The sequence below is a fragment of the Protopterus annectens genome, chromosome 5.part0, assembly GCF_019279795.1.
Source record: "Protopterus annectens isolate FY-2018-M chromosome 5.part0, PAN1.0, whole genome shotgun sequence".
NCBI classification, from domain to species: domain Eukaryota; kingdom Metazoa; phylum Chordata; order Ceratodontiformes; family Protopteridae; genus Protopterus; species Protopterus annectens.
Genome location: NC_056735.1, coordinates 1086512311 through 1086532667, shown reverse-complemented (window position 1 = coordinate 1086532667; position 20357 = coordinate 1086512311). Strand labels below are relative to the sequence as shown.

The 20357-nt window shown below is 43.5% G+C and overlaps 1 protein-coding gene across 1 annotated transcript in view; it reads left to right on the top strand.

The window, feature by feature from the left end:
• The window catches only part of MAP4K4 (mitogen-activated protein kinase kinase kinase kinase 4), a 3343981-nt gene that overhangs the window by 3052168 nt on the left and 271456 nt on the right, over positions 1-20357 (top strand). Inside the window, exon 29 of the mRNA XM_044071965.1 lies at positions 15903-16052. Coding sequence (XP_043927900.1) covers positions 15903-16052 — 150 coding nt within the window. The remainder of the gene's footprint in view (positions 1-15902; positions 16053-20357) is intronic.

The following is a 20357-nucleotide window of genomic DNA, read 5'->3' as shown; positions in this document are numbered from 1 at the left end:
ATTCTTTGATTTTAATTTTATTTAAATAAAAAAAGTGTGTATTTTATGTGATATTTATAAATATATATATATATTATATTAATATATATTGAATGCACATGTCTTACAAGTGTTTCTTATGATGCATGTTTTATTTATGTATATATTTCGAAGAATGTTGTTTATAAAGCATGTCTTTTTAAATTTTAAATTTCAACATGATGTCATAATTGTTTCTGTTGAACCATAGGCCAGAAGGGTTTGAATTTATTATTTATGGTTGGCAATTAATGTTTTTTACTTAGTCTGATGAAACGTTGTGATAACATGAAAGCGCTCACTGTCTTTATAATCAGTTGGATTAAAAGTTCGTTTTAAAGGATTATCTGCTTTGGTGTTGCCTTTTTCAGCTATTTTTGGATTTTTCTATGTTTATTCTGAAAGGCACTTTATCCAGGACTGATCGAGTGTTTTTCTTTTCATTAAGATTTTACGCAACTATTATATATGCTGTTACAGGTAAGTAGGACTTATGAAACTATACCTTCTAGGCTATTATATATGGAGCCCATTTAATGGCTAGGAGTTTCATGATCATGGGAACGTAGGCCAAAAATAATTTTTTGGGGAAAGTGGGAGTTAATTCAAGGCACTGCATAAAGGAGATAACTAGTCGTTTTTTTTTCTTGTTAGAACAATGTCTGATGTTCTTCATGTTTCACTGTTGCAGTCATTACATTTGGGTTATCTGCCTGCAGGTAGCCCTCAGCTCTCCTGAATACCAGAGTCTTGGATTCTTGCATTGGATGCTGTCTCTTCTTCCATGACATCAGGTCGTCAGGGTTATAAAACATGCAGCCGATGCCATAACATCAGTCTTTCTTGCCGCGCGGTGCCCGAAGCAGAAGCAGTTCGCAAGTGCCAGTCGGTCGACTCCTGAAATTTTTGTTTTTGAGTTTCAGAACCGAAGTCTTCAAAAAAGCTAAGTACCCCATTGGGGATCCTTCTTCTTGCCCTTAACCAATGTCAATAAAAGTTAACAATTGTCTTAACTGTGGAAAGCAAATACCTCATAAAGATTTTCATTCATACTGCATTCCTTGTTTAGGCCCAGACCACGATGTCCCTCGCTGTCGGTTTTGTGCCTTATTCAACCCCCGAACTGTTTGTCATCGGTCTGTTTTTGCAGCAAATTATTTTGGTACTCGGTATAACTGTCCAGAAATGCCTTCGGTAAGCCATCCGACTACCAATATTCTGAAATAACGTAAGAATAAAGACAGAGAGAGAGAGAGAGAGAGACCACTTAGGTCCAAAACTGCCGATGATGCTTCCATTAAGCTAGTCGCCAGTTCGCCGTTACTCAGTGAGGCTCTTTCGCAGCCCCTGATGCCCACTACTTCAGATTCACAGGCCTCTACTGAGACCCATTTGGAGTCCGGTATGCCGCGAGAGGCTTCTTCGACTACGGAACCTGCGGATGTCTCTACCTTGGATGGGTCCAGAGCCACTGTGCAGGCCCCGGCTTCTGAATGTGTATTCAGGCCTAGAGATTTGCATTTTAAACCAATGCCATTTTCTTCATCCAGGCCTAAAACTCGACCCACGCCTAGAAAACCGACGTCCAAACCGCGTGGCCCAGGCCAATATGCCTAAAAAAAAGAAAACAAATTCTTAGAATGGCTGAAGACTTTACTACTTTAATTAGGGGAAGCCAGCCTTCCCCCTCTAAGAGACCTAGAACTGATTTTCCTTCTGATTCTTCTGATCAGGATTCTGATATTTCTATTTCTTCTGATTACCAGGATTTGCCCTTATCTACCTGTGAGGATTCTGATGCAGAGGATTCCATTCCCTCTGCTTCCCCTCCAGAAGATTTTTCTTTTGGTGAAACCTTGCACACTCTTAGGGAGCATTTTCGCTGGGAAAGCCAGGATTAGTCTGTCTCCGAAAAGAGGCTTAGGGAATTCTTACTCCTTCCTCAACACAGGCCTTTAGCTATCCCTCCTGTTCTGGACATTGTAGATGACGCCTTCTTGGGATCTAGCCTGTCTTCAGACACTTTACCTCCAGCTCCCAGAAAACCTGACCCGTATTACAGAGTACTGACTCTCATAAGTTCCTCTTCAAGAATCCTACTGCGGATCCAGAGACCATTTCCCAAGGACCAAAGGGCATTAAGGCTGCTGCTGCCAAAAATCCTACCCCTTCTGATAGAGATTCTAGGGCCTTGGACAGATGCGGTAAGAAGCTATACACTTCTGCTACTTTGGCCATTAGGGTTTTAAATTGCCAGTTTCATATGTTAAAGTACCAGCAGCATATTATGGGACTACTTAAACAGACAATTATGTTGATTCCTGACTGTGCTGAACACAAAGAATTTCAGGATTTAATGCATTCTGTTGAACAAGTTGGTAAACATATTTTGCAATGTGATTTTAACTCTCTAGAAGCATCTTGCAGGGCTGCTGTCACTGGGTCTGTACTTAGAAGGCATGTTTGGCTTAAGGAGCAAAACTTGCCAGATCATGTTAAAGCTAAATTACTGGATGCTCCCTTAAACCAAGACTGCCTGTTTGGCAACAAAGCAGAAGTCGTCCTCAAAAAGATGGAGGAAAAAGCTAAATCTGTGCAAGCTGTTAAATATTTTCTGCAAGTACAAATCTCAGATTTAGTAGGCATTGGCCTTCAAAGATTTGGTCCTTTCCAGTCTCTTCCAGGCCTTCTCAGTCCAAACCCAGGAACAGCAGACCACCTTGGTTACAGTCTCAGGCTATGCACAGACCTAAGCAGTGGGGGGCTCCCACTTCCAAAGCAGGAAGTAATAAGACACCCCCCTATGGAAAAATGTCACAATGACTTACCCATAACCCTTCCAAGCCCTGCTCAACTACATGCTCCCTTAAGAGGAAAGCTTGCCCTGCATGCAAAAAACTGGGAACTCATTACCCAGGACAAATGGGTTTTAAATATAGTTTTCCAAGGATACAGATTCCACTTCCACACCTTACCAACTGCAAACGGTTGGCCAAACCTACCACCAAATCAGTGGGCAGAGGCTCAGCAGCAGCAGGTTCTCTCTCTTCTAAGTACAAGGGCTATTCAACCTGTCCCAGCAGAAGAAAGGGGACAAGGTTTTTATTTAAGACTTCTCCTGGTACCCAGAAAAGACAGCTCCTGGCATCCTGTCCTGGACCTCTCTATTCTAAATACCTTTTTGGTAATCCCAAAATTCAAAATGTTAACACTTGAACAGCTGCTTCCTATGCTAGACAAAGATGCCTGGTTGGCAACCTTAGACTTAAAGGAAGCTTACCTGCACATTACAATAAGGGAACCTTGCAGGAAATACCTACTCTTCAGGGCAGGCTCCATGCATTATCAGATGTTCTTCATGTTTCACTGTTGCAGTCATTACATTTGGGGTAATCTGCTGGCAGGTTGACCTCAGTTGGCCTGATTAACAAAGTCTTGGGTCCTGCGTTGGTTGCTGTTCCTTCTTCCATGATGTCAGGTCGTCAGGGGTATAAAACATGCAGCTGACGCCATTAGATCAGTCTTTCTTGCTGCGTGATGCCCGAAGTAGAAGCAGTTCGTAAGTGCCGGTCGGCCGACTCCTGAAATTTTTGTTTTCGAGTTTCAGAGCCAAAGTCTTCAACTAAAAGCTAAGTACCCCGTTGGGGAAACTTTTTCTTGCTCCATACCGATGTCAGTAAAAGTTAATAATTGCATTACTTGTGGGAAGCAAATACCTCATAAGGATTTTCATTTGTACTATATTCCTTGCCTTGGCCCTGACAACAACGTGCCTTGCTGTTGGTTTTTGTGCTAAATTTAATCAACGCACTGTCAAACGTCAGTATATTTTTGCTTCTAAATATTTTGGCTCATGATTTAATTATCCAGAAATGTCATCTGTTACCAATCCGACTACCGGAATACCTAAAAAAACGCAAAGAAAAAGACAGAGACAGACAGTCAAGGTCCAAAACTGATGACGACGCTTCTCTTAAGCCAGTCGCCGGTTCTCAGTGTGGGACTTTCACATCCCCTGATACCCGCTACTTCTGATTCACAGACCTCTACTGAGACCCATTCTGAGTCCGGTATGCTGCAAGATACTGCAATTGTGGAACCCGTGGATTTCTCTACCTTAAATGGGTCTGGAGCCGCTGGGCAGGCACCGGCTTCTGAGGGTGTTTTCAGGCCTACAGATTTGTATATTAGACCGATGCCATCTTCAAAACTAAGGCCAAAATCTAAGTCTATGTCTAAAAAACTGACGCCTGGGCCACATGTGCTGGCCCCTGTGCCCAAAAAACTAATGATCAAAATAGCTGAAGATTTAATTACTCTGATCATTGGTAGCCAGCCCCCTCCTTCTAAGAGGCCTAGGCAAGACATTGATTATGAATCTTCTGAACAGGATTCTATTTCTTCTGACTCTTCTTATGAACAGGATTTATCTATACCTACCTATGAGGACTCTGATGCAGAAGATTCCAGTCCATCTGCTTCTCCCCCTGAGGATTTTTCTTTTGGGGAAACTTTACATACCGTAAGGGAACATTTCCACTGGGAAAGTCAGGATTTCTCTGAATCTAAAAAGAAACTTAGGGATTTTCTTCTTCTTCTTCTTCCTCAGCATAGACCTTTGGCTATACCTCCTGTTCTAGACTTTGTTGATGATGTTTTTTCAGACTCTAGTATGGCTCCTGATTCTCTGCCTCTGGCTCCTTGTAAGCCAGACAGATACTACAGGGCTCCTGACTCCCACAAATTCCTTTTCAAAAATCCTATTGCAGATCCTGAAACCATATCTCAGGGTCCCAAGGGCATTAAGGCCTCTATTGCTAAAAATTCTACCCCTTCTGATAGAGATTCCAGGGCGCTGGATAGATGGGGTAAGAAGGTTTACACTTCTGCAACCTTAGCAATCAGGGCTTTAAACTGTCAATTTCATATGCTTTAAATATCAACAGCATATCATGGGACTGCTTAAACAAAAATGTTAATTTCTGACTGTGTGGAAAGTAAAGATTTACAGGATTTTATTGCATTCAGCTGAACAAGTTGGAAAACATACTTTGCAGTGTGGTTTTGATTCTTTGGAGGCCTCTTGCAGGGCTGCTGTAACTGGGTCTGTGCTAAGAAGGCATGCTTGACTCAGAGTAAACTCTGCCTGATCATGTTAAAGCAAAATCTTTGGATGCTCCTCTACAAGAGGACCATCTCTTTGGTAATAAGGCTGAAGAAGTTTTAGAAAAGATGGACAATAAAGCTAAATCTATGCAAACTGTGAAAGATTTCTTACAAGTGCAATCTCCCAAGATTTAGTAGGCACTGGCCTACTAAGAACTGGTCCTTTCCCATACCTTCGAGAGCCACTCAAGTCAAACCCAGACATTCCAAAGGCTCCAGGTTTCAGTCACAAGGGACTTCTAGAACAAAACAATGGGGTGCCTCCACCTCCAAATCTATAAACAACAAGGCACCTCCCTATGGTAAACAGTCTCAATGACTTCCCTCTACACTCACCAATCACTTACCTTTCAGCCGCCCCTTTGGGGGGAAAACTGGCACTTCATGCACAAAACTGGCAACTGATAACCCAGGACAAATGGATTTTAAATCTAGTATCCCAGGGATACAGGTTTCATTTCCACACTTTGCCAATTCCAAACGGATGGCCAGACCTGCCCCCAAATCAGTGGATAGAGGCTCAGAAACAAGTTCTGTCCCTCATGAACATGGGGGCTATTCAACCAGTACCAGAAGAGGAAAAGGGACAAGGTTTTTATTCAAGACTTTTCCTGGTACCCAGAAAAGACACATCATGGCGTCCGATTCTTGATTTATCTACTCTAAACACTTTTCTGGACATTCCAAAATTCAAGATGCTGACTCTTCAACAGTTACTTCCTATGCTAGGCAAAGACGCCTGGTTGGTAACTCTAGACTTAAAAGAGGCTTACCTGCATATCCCAATCAGGGAATCTTGCAGAAGATACCCCCGCTTCAAAGCAGGCTACTTGCATTACCAGTTCTCTGCACTGCCCTTTGGCTTATCTACTGTGCCCAGGGTCTTTACAAAGTGCCTGGCACCAGTAATTGCTGTCTGCAGACAAAGAAGCATACAAATTTATCCTTATCTGGAAGACTTGTCTCATTCAAGCAGAGGACAAGGACACTCTTCTTCAACATCTGGCGTTTGTAAAAAGGCTTCTAACATGCCTAGGGTACACAATAAACGAAAAGAAATCCCAACTGGTACCCTCTCAAATAATTACTTTCCTGGGTGCAAGCTTGAATACAACTGCCCAGATGGCTTACCTTACGCCAGACAAACAAAGGAAACTGACAACATACTTCAAACAAATGGCAACAAAAACCCAGTTATCTGCAAGACAAATTCTGCAGGCTTTGGGGTTCATGGCATCCTTCATTCTACTAATTCCATATGCGAGACTGCTTATGATGAAACTACAATGGTACCTAAAAAGTTTATGGTGTCAACATTGTCACAGTCTGGAAACAATGAGTCCTCTCATTCCCTGCCTACAACAGGAGTTTCTTTGGTGGACAGAGACATGTCACCAAAACAAGGGACTGTTATTCACTCTATCCCCTGCCACCCAAACCCTAACTACAGACGCATCAGACTATGCTTGTGGGGCCCACCTGGCGGGGAGATGCATTCAGGGCAAATGGAGCCCAAAACAAATGCATCTGCATATCAACCAGAAAGAGATGCTAGCTGTTCAGAATGCTCTGACATCTTTCAAGGACTTACTTCATCCAGGACAACTAGTAATAAAGACGGACAACACCACGTTTATGTGGCAGATAAGCAGGGGGTACATGTTCCTACCCCATTTGCAGACTAGCCATGGCATTGTGGAACACAGCTTTGACTTACCAAATACATCTTGAAGCTCAATTCCTGCCAGGAAAACAAAATACTCTGGCAGATGACCTAAGCAGAAATTTTATGGACCCGCACAAATGGAAACTGGATCCACAAATCTTCAGCATGTTAACACAGAAATGGGGGAGCCCAGACATAGATCTGTTTGCCCCTCTCCAAAATTATCAGCTGGACAAATTCTGCACAAATTCTGCACAAGAACCTATCACAGAAAAGCATGGAAAGTGGATGCCCTATCCTTCAGTAGAAAAAAAAACTATCAGTCTATGCCTTTCCCCCTCTGCCTCTTCTCTTCAAGGTCTTACTGAAAGTCAGACAGGAAAAACCAAAAATTATCCTAGTTGCTCCGGACTGGCCTTGCCAGCACTGGTACCCAGTTCTAAGGAATAAGTCTCAACTTCCTCCTTGGTACTTGCCTCAAATACCTCATCTACTGTCTCAGCAGAACAATCAAATTCTGCACACTCAGCTCCAAACTCTGAACCTTGCAGCATGGCTGATCACTTAATTATTCAAACACCACCTCTCAGTAAATCTGTGAATGGATGTCATTCTGGAAGCCAGAAGGCCTAGTACTAGAAAATCTTATGCTGATAAATGGAAGAGATTCTGTGCTTGGAACCAAGCACAAGGAACGGACACAGCAAAGCCCAATATTCCTCAGATTTTACAATATTTGACAGATGCTTGACAAGGTCCTATCTTTTCTTCAATAAAAATACATGCCTCTGCCATCTGGGCTCATTAAAACACAGTGCCCTCCCCTCTTTTCTCATCCTCTGCTTAAACAGTATCTTAGAGGGGCCAAAAATTTAAGGCTTCCTAGAAGATCACCAACTTCTGCATGGGACCTCAACTTTGTGCTGGAAAAACTCACCCTGTCTCCGTTTGAACCAGCAGCTACTGCAGATATAAAATTTCTGTCTTGGAAAACAGCTTTCCTCTTGGCAGTCACTTCAGCAAGAAGGGTTTCAGAACTACAGGCTCTCATGGCTGTGGACCCTTTTATTATATTTTACCCGGACAGGGTGTCCCTCAGGACCAATCCTTCTTTTATGCATAAGGTGTTATCCAGTGTGGCTCTTAAGACAATTCACCTGCCAACGTTTTACCCAAATCCGCACAACATGGGGGAGCGGATTCTGCACTCATTGGATGTACACAGACAACTAAGATTCTACTTAAACAGGACCAAATCTCTAAGGAAGTCTGAGCAACTACTGGTAGCATTTGCTGCAGGGTCAGAGGGGAAGGCTATATCAAAGCAGACTATTTCTAAGTGAATAAGCCACTGCATTTGTTTCTGCTACTTGCACCATGGTAAACCTGTGACCAAGGGAATCGGGTCACATTCCACAAGGGCTGCCTCTACCTCAGCAGCTTTTCACAGAGGGGTTCCATCCAAAGACATTCTAGAAGCTGCTACTTGGAGCTCTGTTCATACCTTCACAAAGCATCATCATTTGCTTCTCTTCTCCAAATCCAGGGCAGGCTTTGCCACTGCAGTTCTGCAGGGCCTTATAGCCGCTCCTAATGCTATTTAGTTCCATCCTCCCATCTGTAGCTTTGGGATTCCACCCAAATGTAATGACTGCAACAGTGAAACATGAAGAACATAGTACAGTTGTGTACACTTACCATAAATGTAGATGTTTCCTTCACTATATACTACAGACTTTGTGGTGTATTTGCTTTTAGATGAAAGTAAAGTTTATGTTGCTAAAAGTGCATGTTGATATATTTCTGTTTATTTATATATACATATATATATAATTTTTTTTTTTTTTTTTTTTTTGTTCCCCATTTGGGGGACACCTGACATCTGGGCAAGAAAAACTGAATAAAATGGCGTCAGCTGAATGTTTTATACCCCTGACGACCTGACGTCATGGAAGAGGAGATAGCAACAGACGCAGGACCCAAGACTTTGTTATTCAGGCCGACTGAGGGCAACCTGCCAGCAGATTACCCAAATGTAATGACTGCAACAGTGAATACACTCAACATCTACATTTATGGTAAGTGTACACAACTGTACTTTTTGCAGGGCATAATTGCTGGCCCTAATGCTCTCTTAACTCCCTCCTCCCTTCCTTAGCTTTGGGAATCAACCCCAATGCAACAGTGAAACATGAAGAACATAGTACAGTTGTGTACACTTACCATAAATGTAGATGTTTGAGTGCATTCCCTGTTTCAGTCCTGGTTACCCTCCCTCCAGCCCCCTGACTTCTCTTGGCTCTACCTTTCCTTCTTGTTTTAAGCTTTCTGGTGTATTTGCTTTTTGATGGAGGTGTAACATAACATATAATGGCTTCCCTTTGTGGGGGCAGCTGACATCTGGGGCAAGAAAAACTGATGTAATGGCGTCGGCTGCATGTTTTATTCCCCTGATGGACCTGACTTCATGGAAGAAGAGACAGCATCCGGCACAGGAATCCAAGACTCTTATATACTGCCCGGCTGAGGGATACATGCAGGCCGATAACCCAAATGTAATGACTGCAACAGTGAATACATAAATTTATGGTAAGTGTACACAACTGTACTTTCCTATTCTATAGAACACATTACATTGCTGTAATATATGCCATTGAACATCTTTTTCCTTTTTTTTAATCTTTAATTGTTTGTGTTCTTGCCTGTCTATTGCTCTGTTTACAGGTGTTCATTTATTGTTCCCTATTTTAGTTGAGTTGCACCTGGAAATTATGTCCATTGTGAATTGTGGGCTTTTAGAATAATTTTTAGTTTAATAACATTTTCCAAACTGTTTTCTTTTCTTTCTCTTACTGCTTTGACTTATCAGTCCAGGTTTGCAGTTTGACCATGGAGTAAAGACATTTTTTTCTGAATGTTAATAAATCAGTGTTCTATCAACCGGCTTCATGAAACTTCAGTTCAAGGAATCATAGTGCTATCATACTGTGCTTATTTGGGAAACGGATGTCTTCTAGCATTTTTACGAAGGGGTGGTAATGTGTTTGAAATATGGGCAAAATGCTAGTATTGGAGAACTGTGTGAGGTTAGTGAAGGAAAATCATGATGTTCTTCGTGTTTCACTGTTGCAGTCATCACATTTTGGTTATCCTGCCAGGGGGTAGCCCTCAGTTGGCCTGAATACCAGAGGCTTAGTATTTCTGCGTCAGTTGCTGTTGCTCCAGGACTGACATCAGGTCATCAGTGGTATGAAATCAGGCAGCCAACGCTGTTACATCCATCTTTCTTTCCAAGGAACCCGAAGCAGAAGCAGTTCGCATGAGTGTTGGTCGGCTGCTACCTGAGTTTTCATTTCCAAATTGAAGTGCAAGTCTTCTAAAGCTAAGTACCCTGTTGTGGATCCTTTTTTCTTGCTCTAACCAATGTCAGAAAAAATTAACAATTGTGTCGCCTGTGGAAAGCAAATACCACACCGAGACTTCTATTCTTACTGCATCACCTGTTTATGCCCAGACCACGATGTCCATCGATGTCACTTTTGTGCTTTGCTCATCGCCAGAACTATACGTCATCAGGCCCTTATTGTAGCTAGATATTTTTGCTCTCAGTCCTCGAATTCCGGTATGGCTTCGGTAAGCCATCTGACTACTGATCTTCTGAAAAAACGTAAGGATAAAGACAGAGACAGACAGCGCTGGTCCAAAACTGCCGACGACGCTTCCACTAAGCTAGTCGTCAGTTCTCCGGTCTTCAGTGAGGAGCTTTCACAGCCCCTGATGCCCGCTTCTGTGGATTCGCAGGTCTCTACCGAGACCCTTTCAGAGACTGGTATGCCACGGGACTCTTCAACTAAGAATCCTGCGGATGTCTCTACCTTGGATGGGTCCGGAGCAGCTGGGCAATCATCAGCTTCCGAGGAAGTTCTTTGCACTACCGATACTCGACACAGATCGACTTCTTTCGTGTCTTTAATTCTTTCTAAAACTACAGAGTTTCTAAGGCCCAGGGTACGAACTACGCCCAAACAAACGACGACCCAAGCTCAGGCACCTGCTTCCTTGCCTCAATCTCAAATGCTTAAAATGGCCAAAGACCTTATTATGCTTACTAGGGGAAGCCAATCTACCCCTTCCAAAAGAAAGAGAGACTTGTCCCCACTAGTTTTATCTGAACTGGAGTCCGATGACTGATGCTTCTGAATATGAAGACATGCAACCCCTCTCTGCTTATGAGGACTCTGATGCAGAGGAATCTATTCCTTCTGCCTCTCCACAGGCGGATTTTTCATTTGTGGAAACCCTTCATACTTTAAGGGAGCATTTCCAATGTGAATGTTAAGACTATCCTTAGTCAAGAAAGAGACTCTGGGAATTCTTAGATTTACCACAGCACAGATCTTTGGCCATTTCTCCTATCCTGGATGTTGTGGATGATATTTTTGTGGAATCCAGTTTGACTCCTGACACCCTTCCTCCTGCTCCCAGGAAACCTGACAGGTACTACAGAGTTCCTGACTCTCTCAAATTCCTTTTCAAAAATCCTACTGCTGACCCAGAGGTCATCTCTTTAAGACCCAAAGGAATTAAAACCACCTCAGCTAAGAATCCCACCCCCTCAGACAGGGATTCCCAAGCTTTAGACAGATGGTGTAAAAAAGTATACGCCTCTGCTACTCTTGCTTTTAGAGCATTAAATTGTCTGTTCCACATGCTGAAATATCAGCAGCATACCATGGAACTCCTCAAACAAAAAATATCTTCCTTTCATGCTTATGCAGAAATAAAGAATTACAAGAGCTAATGCATTCTGCAAGTCAAGTTACTAAGCACACCTTGCAATGTGGCTTTGATACCCTAGAAGGATCTTGCAGGGCAGCAGTTACTGGTTCTGTCCTTAAAAGGCATGCTTGGCTGAAGGAACAGACCTTGCCAGAACTTGTCAAATCCAAATTATTGGACGTACAATTGAACAAAGACAATTTATTTGGCACCTAGGCAGAAGAGGTCTTAAAGAAGATGGAAGAAAAAGCTAAATCTATGCAGACAGTTAGACTTCTTACAGGTCCAGCCTCTGATGTTTAGTAAGCATTGCCCCTCCAAGCACTGGTCCTTTCCTGCCCCCTCCAGGCCAGCTCAGCCCAGACCCAGGGGAAGCAGACCCCCCAAACAGCAGCCCCAGGGAGTGCAGAAATCTAAGCAATGGAGTTCCTCCTCTTCAAAAATAGGGAGTTGAAAGCCACCCCCTTATGGTAAGAACTCACAATGACTTTACACCTCCACCCCTTACCACCTGCTTGTGCCACTAGGAGGAAAACTCTCCTTCCATGCAAGCAACTGTGCCTCTATAATCATCGACCAATGGGTTCTCATTAGTAGTGTCCCAGGGATGCAAATTTTATTTCCACACACTGCCAACCCCAAAAGGGTTCCCAGATCTTCCTCCAAACCTGTGGGCAGAGGCCAAAAAGCAGGTCCTTTCCCTGCTCTCCATGAGGGCAGTACAGCATGTTGCTGCAGAACAGATGGGCCAAGGTTTCTATTCCAGACATCTACTTAGACAATTGCCTGATTCAGACAGACAGGAAAAGCTGTTACAGCAACTGACCTAGTAAAGGACCTGCTGACCTCCCTGGGGTATACTATCAACGAAAAGAAATCAAAACTAGTCCCCACACAAAAAAATTGTATTCCTGGGAGCAAGCCTTTTCACAGCATCCCAGATGGGCATACCTTACTCCAGAAAAACAAGCCTACCTGACAGGCTACTTCTCTCAACTAGCCACCAGAAACCAGTTATCTGCAAGGAAAATCCTGCAAGCTTTAGGGTTCATGGCCTCTTGCATTCTACTCATTTCATATGCCAGACTGTGTATGAAGAAAGTGCAATGATGCCTAAAAAGCATTTGGTGTCAACACTCTCAAGACCTGGAAATTGTCATACCAATGATACCTTGTCTAAGGAAAGATTTTCTTTGGTGGGCAGCAGCATGCAACCACAACAAGGGACTTCCCTTCTCACAACCCCACGCCACCTAGACCCTCACCATAGACGCATCAGACTATGCCTGAGGTGCACACCTGGATGGCAGGTGCATTCAAGGCCATTGGAGCCCAAATCAAATAATCTGCACATCATCCAAACAGAGATGCTAACTGTTCAGCACACCCTGACAGCTTTCAGACCCCTACTCTCCCCGGGGCCTCTACTGATCAAAACGACAATGCCCCAGTGATGTGGTATATCAACAACCAGGGAGGGACTCACTCTTATCCTCTCTCCAGGCTCGCCATGACCCTTTGGCACATGGCCTCAGCAATGCAAATTCATTGCTAGCACAATTCCTGCCAGGCTCACTAAACTCTCTGGCAGACAACTTAACCACACAAGTGGCAGCTAGACCACAGAACCTTCACCCTTGTAACCCAGAAATAGGGCACCCCGAAGGTGGACCTCTTTGCCTCCCACTCCAATCATCAGCTCAGCAAATTCTGCACCAGGGAACCTCACAGCAAGGCCTGTAAAGTGGATACTCTGTCCTTCCAGTGGGTAAACCTCTCGGTCTATGCCTTTCCCCCTCTACCACTCATTTCAAGAGTACTGCTCAAAATAAGGGAGGAAAAAACGAGGGCAATTCTGATTGCCCCAGACTGGCCACCCTCTGCTGCGCAGCCTGCCACCATGGCACCTACCTTAGATCCAAACACTCCTGACCCAGAGGAATGGAGAATTCATGCATCCCCAATTGCAGACCCTCAACCTGGCAGCCTGGCTTATTCCCTGATCTCTCCTCAAGCTGACAACCTAAGCAAACAAGTCCTAGATGTTATAAGTGAGGCCAGACGCCCCAGCACTAGAAAATCCTATGCTGAACAAGTGGAGAAGGTTTTGCACCTGGATCCAGGCTAAGGGAGCCAAAACGCCACAGCCCTCCCTACCTCTCATCCTAGATTACCTAGCAGACCTGCTAAACAGGGGTCTATCCTTCTCTTCTATTGAGCTTCATGCCTCTGCCATCTCTGCTCATTACAGCACAGAGCCACCTCTCTTCTCACACCCTCTCATCAAACAGTTCTTAAGAGTGGTTATCAACTTAAGGCCACCCAGAAGAGCTCCTACCCCAGCAATGGACCTTAACTTTGTCAGAAAAGCTCACCCTTACCCCCCTTTGAACCTGCAGCTTCAGCAGAGTTAAAATTCCTCTCTTGGAAGACAGCCTTGCTTCTGGCTATCACTTCAGCTAGAAGAGTATCAGAGCTACACGCATTCATGGCTGTAGAGACCTTCATCATTTTCCATGACAGTGTCTCCCTCAGGACTAACCCATCCTTCATGCCTAAAGTGGTGTCCAGTATGGCTCTCAACCAATCCATTCATTTCCCCAGCTTTTTCCCTAACCCACAAAACAAGGGGGCAAAGATTCTGCACTCTCTAGATGTGCACAGACAGCTCAGATTTTATCTGGACAGGACTAAATCTTTTAGAAAAACTGATCATTTGCTAGTCAGCTTTGCAGCAGGGGCAGAGGGCAAGGCCATATCCAAACAGTCTTCAAATGGATAGCACACTGCATCTATTTCTGCTACAAACAGTAAGGGAAACCACCCCAAAAGGGGGCCAGGACACATTCCACCAGGGCAACCTCCACCTCTGCAGCTTTTCTCAGAGGGGTCCCCACCAGGGACATCCTGGAGACTGCAACATGGACATCTTTTCATACCTTCACCAAGCATTACCACCTGCCTATATTCTCCAAATCCTGGGCAGGCTTTTCCACCGCAGTCTTGCAGGGCATTCTAGCCATCACCCAGTCTTCTTGACTGCCTCCACCCTTTTCTTCAGGTTTGGGAATCAACCCAAATGTGATGACTGCAACAGTGGTACACGAAGAACATAGTACAGTTGTGTACACTTACCATAAATGTAGATATTCAAGTGTATTCACTGTTGCAGTCCTGGTTTCCCCTCCCTCCAGCCCCCCTGGTTTTCTCCATTTTTTCTACCTCTCCTCTCTATGGACATTTTTAATAGCAGTGGTATTTACTTTTTACTGGTGGTGTTCCCCACCATGTACTAGCTTCCTATTTGGGGGCTCCTGACATTTGGGGCAAGAAAATTTGATGTATTGGCATTGGCTGCCTATTTTATACCCCTGACAACCTGATGTCATGGAAGAAGCAACAGCACCCGACGCTGAAATCCCAAAGCTCTGCTATTTGGGCCAACTGAGGGCTACCTGCAGGCAGATAACTTAAGTGTGATGACTGCAACAGTGAATACGCACTAACATCTACATTTATGGTAAGGGTACACAACTGTACCCCCCCCCCCCGTCTATCTCTCTCTTCCTCTCTCTTTACAGGGAATTTTTGGTATTTACTTTCTACTAGTGGTGTTCTTCCACCATACAAAAAATAAAAGAGCCAGCACAACTCTGTGTGGAAAATACGTGGAAAATTCCACCTGGCCTTAATGAATATTTCTAATGAATTAATTAAGTGATGTTTGTTTAATAATATTGGCCAATCTAGCGATGTATTTATACACCATCTGCTGGTAGGGTGTGTTGTCTTTTTTTTGTTCACTGAAGAAGGCTGTTAAGCCGAAACTGGTCTAGAGTTTTATGTGAATAAAATGAATTGAGGTGTATTTTTTAATACACTATTTTCCAAACAGAGTTGTGCTGGCTCTTTATTTTTCCCTTATTGGGGGCTCCTGACAGGGCAAGAAAAACTGATGTAATGGCGTCTGCTGCCTGATTTTATACCAGTAACGACCTGACGTCAGTCCTGGAGTGGCAGCAACCGATGCAGAAATACTAAGCCTCTTGTATTTGGGCCGACTGAGGGCTACCCCAGGCAGGATAACCCAAATGTGATGACTGCAACAGTGAATACACTCGAACATCTACATTTATGGTAAGTGTACACAACTGTACTTTTCCTCTCCCATCTTAATAAGAATATGAAAGCTGCATTTATTGGGCTTGTAGAATAAGGATTTACTAAAAGTGCAAAATTACATTTTTAACTTTCTTTTCTTTCATTTTTGCAGTCATTTGGAGATTTGTCACACAGACCATTGCTGGTGGATCTTACTGTAGAGGAAGGTCAAAGACTGAAAGTTATCTACGGTTCCTTCGCTGGATTCCATGCAGTGGATGTTGACTCTGGAACAAGCTATGACATTTACTTACCAACACACGTATGGTTTTCATGCTTACATTTCTTAGAATTTTTTTTTTTGTTGACATATGTTGAATATTTCATTTATAATCTTTCTAATGCTCATTTCTTCCCCCCCTATCCATAAGATGTTGTCCCTTTAACTCCCTTTGCTGCACCCCATTGGTCCTGTCTTTTCTCTATTTTGATGAGTTCCAGGCATCTCATGTTAGAAAGATAGCACTCCATCTGATTTATTCTGTGAATGGAGGGGTTTAGCTTATTTGCCTTTCAGAGAGGTGAGAGTCTGGCAACAGGGAATTACGTAGTCTGTGTGATCATGTGAATTTCCCTTCCACCCATTGGAAGCTTAACATTTGTAGCAGCTCCCTTAAGCTCCAGAATTACTGCATACCCTGGAAGGCATGCATGAACTGCAGCCACACACAACTTCATTGGCGTATTGTGGCATGTTCTTGGTGGATTTGTACCTTTTTGGTGCAACACTTGGGCCTTCCTCTAGGTGTTACACAAGTGGGGAGCCAGAGCCACCTCCAGGATGAATGAGGCAATATTAGCCACCTGTAGGTTTATAGTTTCATAAGCAAGTACTTTTCTAGCTGCCCTTGATGGCCATTTTAAGCCTAGCCAGTTTCCCTTTTTGTGCTTGAATTGAATTAACCTATTCCATGTGGTTAGAGACTGACCCTACCAATGCCATGGTTGATAAATATATATATTACCCCTAATGAGAATAACTGACATCATACCATAGGTATTCTGAGGAGACCCATGCCTGGGATAAAACATTTAGTAGTTGCCCTAGAATTTTAGGTCTGTAATTGCCTAGGTCTGTGGGAGTTCTTCCCTTATGCAGGGAAATGACTGTAGCCTTTTTCCATTCACTTACCACAAAACCTGTATGGAGACTGAGATTGAACAGTGTTGTTAGGGGTGTGGCTACATCTTGCTTCATGCTGCTTAAGATGCATCCAAGGATACAGTCAAGACCCATCAATGCAGTATTTTTAGTTTGTGATAGCACGTTTAGAACTTAGTCTTGTGTGATAGCTGCAGGCAAGCCAGTTTCAGGTGTATCTTGAGGTGCAGATAGAAATAGAGAGGAGTAAAGTTGGAACTAAATATCTCCGCCAGTAGGTTTGCTATATATTCAGCCTGACTGTAGGTAGCAATGTTCACAATCAGCTTGGTGCATTGCTGCTGCATGTGCTTTTGAGGTTACGAACATAACTAAAAAATTCCTTCTAATTGTCTTTGGCACGGGTAGCTATTTTAGCCTCACTTGGCTATGGTGAATTTTATTAAGCTTCTGAGTTGTTTGATTCAGAGACAAGTGCTGTAACATTCTGGGAATTACTTTTCCTACTTTTGGTCAAACTTATTTTCCTTTTTTATAAAGCTTAATTGATATTATGGTTCCACCCTGTAGGGTTGTTTCTGGGGTTTGACCTGCACTTGTTCCTACGGGGTACAGCTGCATCTATGCAGCTGTTTACCTGTTAGTGAAGTGTGGTGTACATTTGTGTGTATTCATTTGAGTTAGTTGGGCTTGGTGGGAATATGAAGCTTGCCACTGTGTCACTTAGGAAGTATGTAAGTTTGTTTAAAGATGTTTCTGAAGCTGTCTTGGATGGAAGGGATCTCTGGTTTTAATTTTATTTTGAGGGAGACTGCTTTATGGTCAGACCTAAGAAGTGAAGAAAATATGCAAGGAATGGTGCGAGATGCATCCATGTATTAGTAAGGGGAAGATCCAAGATGCTATTCTCCTCAGTGGTACTATTGTTCCAGGGCATTTGTATTGACAAAGTGCAGGAATCTCTGTGCTTGTGCACTAGTGGTGTAGATTTCCCATTCAATAGTTGGATAGCTTAGATCTCCTAGGAAAATGGTGTACTGATTTTAATACTTAGTGATTCTAGTTCCTATAGATAGCCATTGTGGCATTCTTGTGTCATAGAGGAAGTTTTGTAACTAGTTAATATATGGTATGGGACCTTTCTGATAGTTATTTGGACATAGAGGCTTTAGTGAATCATGCTGCTGTACTAGCCTTGGTGTGTGAATCTGATGTGGATGTTGATTGAGTCAACACCACTATTTTCTCCCTACTGCACAGCAGCTGGTCTAAATGTGTGGAAGGTGTTATAGTCCTGCATAACCTGAGTGCTGTCCGCTATATTAAACCATGTCTCTGTCACTTCACAAACTTGCTTTCATCCTTTCTGCTCCACACAGCCATTGCACTTGCTGCAATTCTCTACACCATGGAACCAGGCTAATTCTTGTAATTTCTTCATTTTGCCTTATAAAAATTCCCTGAGCCTTACTGAAAGTGTTAAATAGTTAATTGCTAATGTTAAGCAAAAATCCATGGTAAACAATATTGAATCATGTAGATTTAGTAACAGAACATTGTGCAAGTATAAAGCAATAGATTTAATAGATTTTAAGTATACTGTAACTCTCCAAATTAAAGATGTTGGCAACTCATTGCTATATCCTTCACATTTTCAGGGGCACTTCCACATTCAGGAGGCTGGAGGTAGAGACCTGTAAGTTGGACTTTTTTACAGGTGCTGTGTGTATCTGTTGAACTGCCCTGTGGCATCAGTAATTAAAAAGTCAAGCATCAGTTTCCTTAATTAAGATGAGATTCTAGTATGCACTGCTGTTCTGTAAAATATTTTGCTTGTGACTGGTAGAAATGCTGTATGCATATCTGCAGTGTAGCTTTTAGATGTCCTTCTATTCCCATGTTGCAGTATTCATAACCTTTGGGTTATCCTCTGCTTAGCTACCCAAATGTCCAGCCAGTATACAAAAGCTTTAGTCACTGCAATGTACAGAGGACGTTTGCCGTTGGCCATAGTGTGCTTGGGTCATAAAAGTGACATCTTGCACGTACCTTTCCCCAGAACTTCTCTGCTTCCAGTCAAACATCAGCTGTTCCTGCCGCCTCTGCCATTGGATCTTCAAATTTAAGGTAAGTACCCCGTTGGGGCCATTTTCTTCTCTTTTTGGTCAGTGCATGCCTGCTTAGGTTCATGTCATCCAAGAAAGGAAAGTGTAGGTGCGGTTGTCAGATCCCCCATAAGGGCACCCACGAGCTTTGTTTTTTCTGTCTAGAACCTAACCACAACCATAAAACCAGCGTGATTTGTCAGAGTTTCATCCTAAGACTCTTCCCAGCTGTCTGCACGCCCATCTACTTAGAAAACCAGCATCTTAAATGCATGGCTCTGGAAGGGCCATCCAGTCAGACCGTTGAGCCACCAAAAAAGAAGGCCAAAGTTTCCAGGCCTGATCCTAGTGCTGCATCTCCTTCACCCGACATTCCTGGATGAATGTATGGAACCAGCCGAGTTAGGTGTAGTGGGCACCATTTGAAAGACTGCAGAAACTAGGGCTGAAAGCACGTCTGTGGAGGTTTTGCAGACGTTAGGTGCTGATGACAAGGGGGAACTTCGGCTCTCAATGGGCATTCAGACTGGTCCTTCCACTGCTTTAGAACCATCTGAACCTAGGCCTTCCTTAGGCTGTACACCCTCTAGGCCTACCTATTCCCTAAAAAAGGAAACAAAAGACGAAACATGTTTCTCCTCCTTCAGAAAGCCTGCCTGATTGGCAAGCTTTCTCTCAAAGCTTATTTAATTCCTATATGGCCCTTAGTCCTTTTATGCCTGCTTCCCTTCCGGCTGCCCCTCCAGTTATCAGTCCTAGGCCTCAGACTGAAGATCCTCATTCTTTTGATGCTGAGGACTCTTCAGGCTCCTCTTCAGAGGACTCCCTTTCCTGTGCCTCTCAGATGCCTTCCCCTCTTGGGTACGCCTCCACCGAGGACTCTGCTGAAGCACACTCCCCAGGAGAGGACCTCACCTTTGGTGAAACCATCTCAAAAATGAGCGAGTTTTTTTTAAAGTGGATTCCACTGAAATATCTGAGGTTCAAAGAGGTATTATGAACTTTTACAAATGGACACCCCTTCACCTTCTGCCATCCCTTCAGTCTTACCAGCCTTTTTGGACACCTTCAGTGCAGCCTGTCTAAACCCTGATTCTCAGCCACCAGCCTCTAGAAGGCCTGACAGGTTCTATAAGGTCCCAGAAGGGGCCACACTTCCAATTAAATGCCCTGTTGCAGACCCTGGCACTGTTTCAGTCTCTGCTGACAAGCCTTCCAGATTACTTCCCTGAACCTCTGTCCTCCTCACTGATAAGGACAGTAAGACCATGGAACGCATTGGCAAAAAGTATACACCTCTGCCACTTTGGCTTTTAGGGCAGTCACCTACCAGACACGCATGTCAAAGTATGCCCTGGCC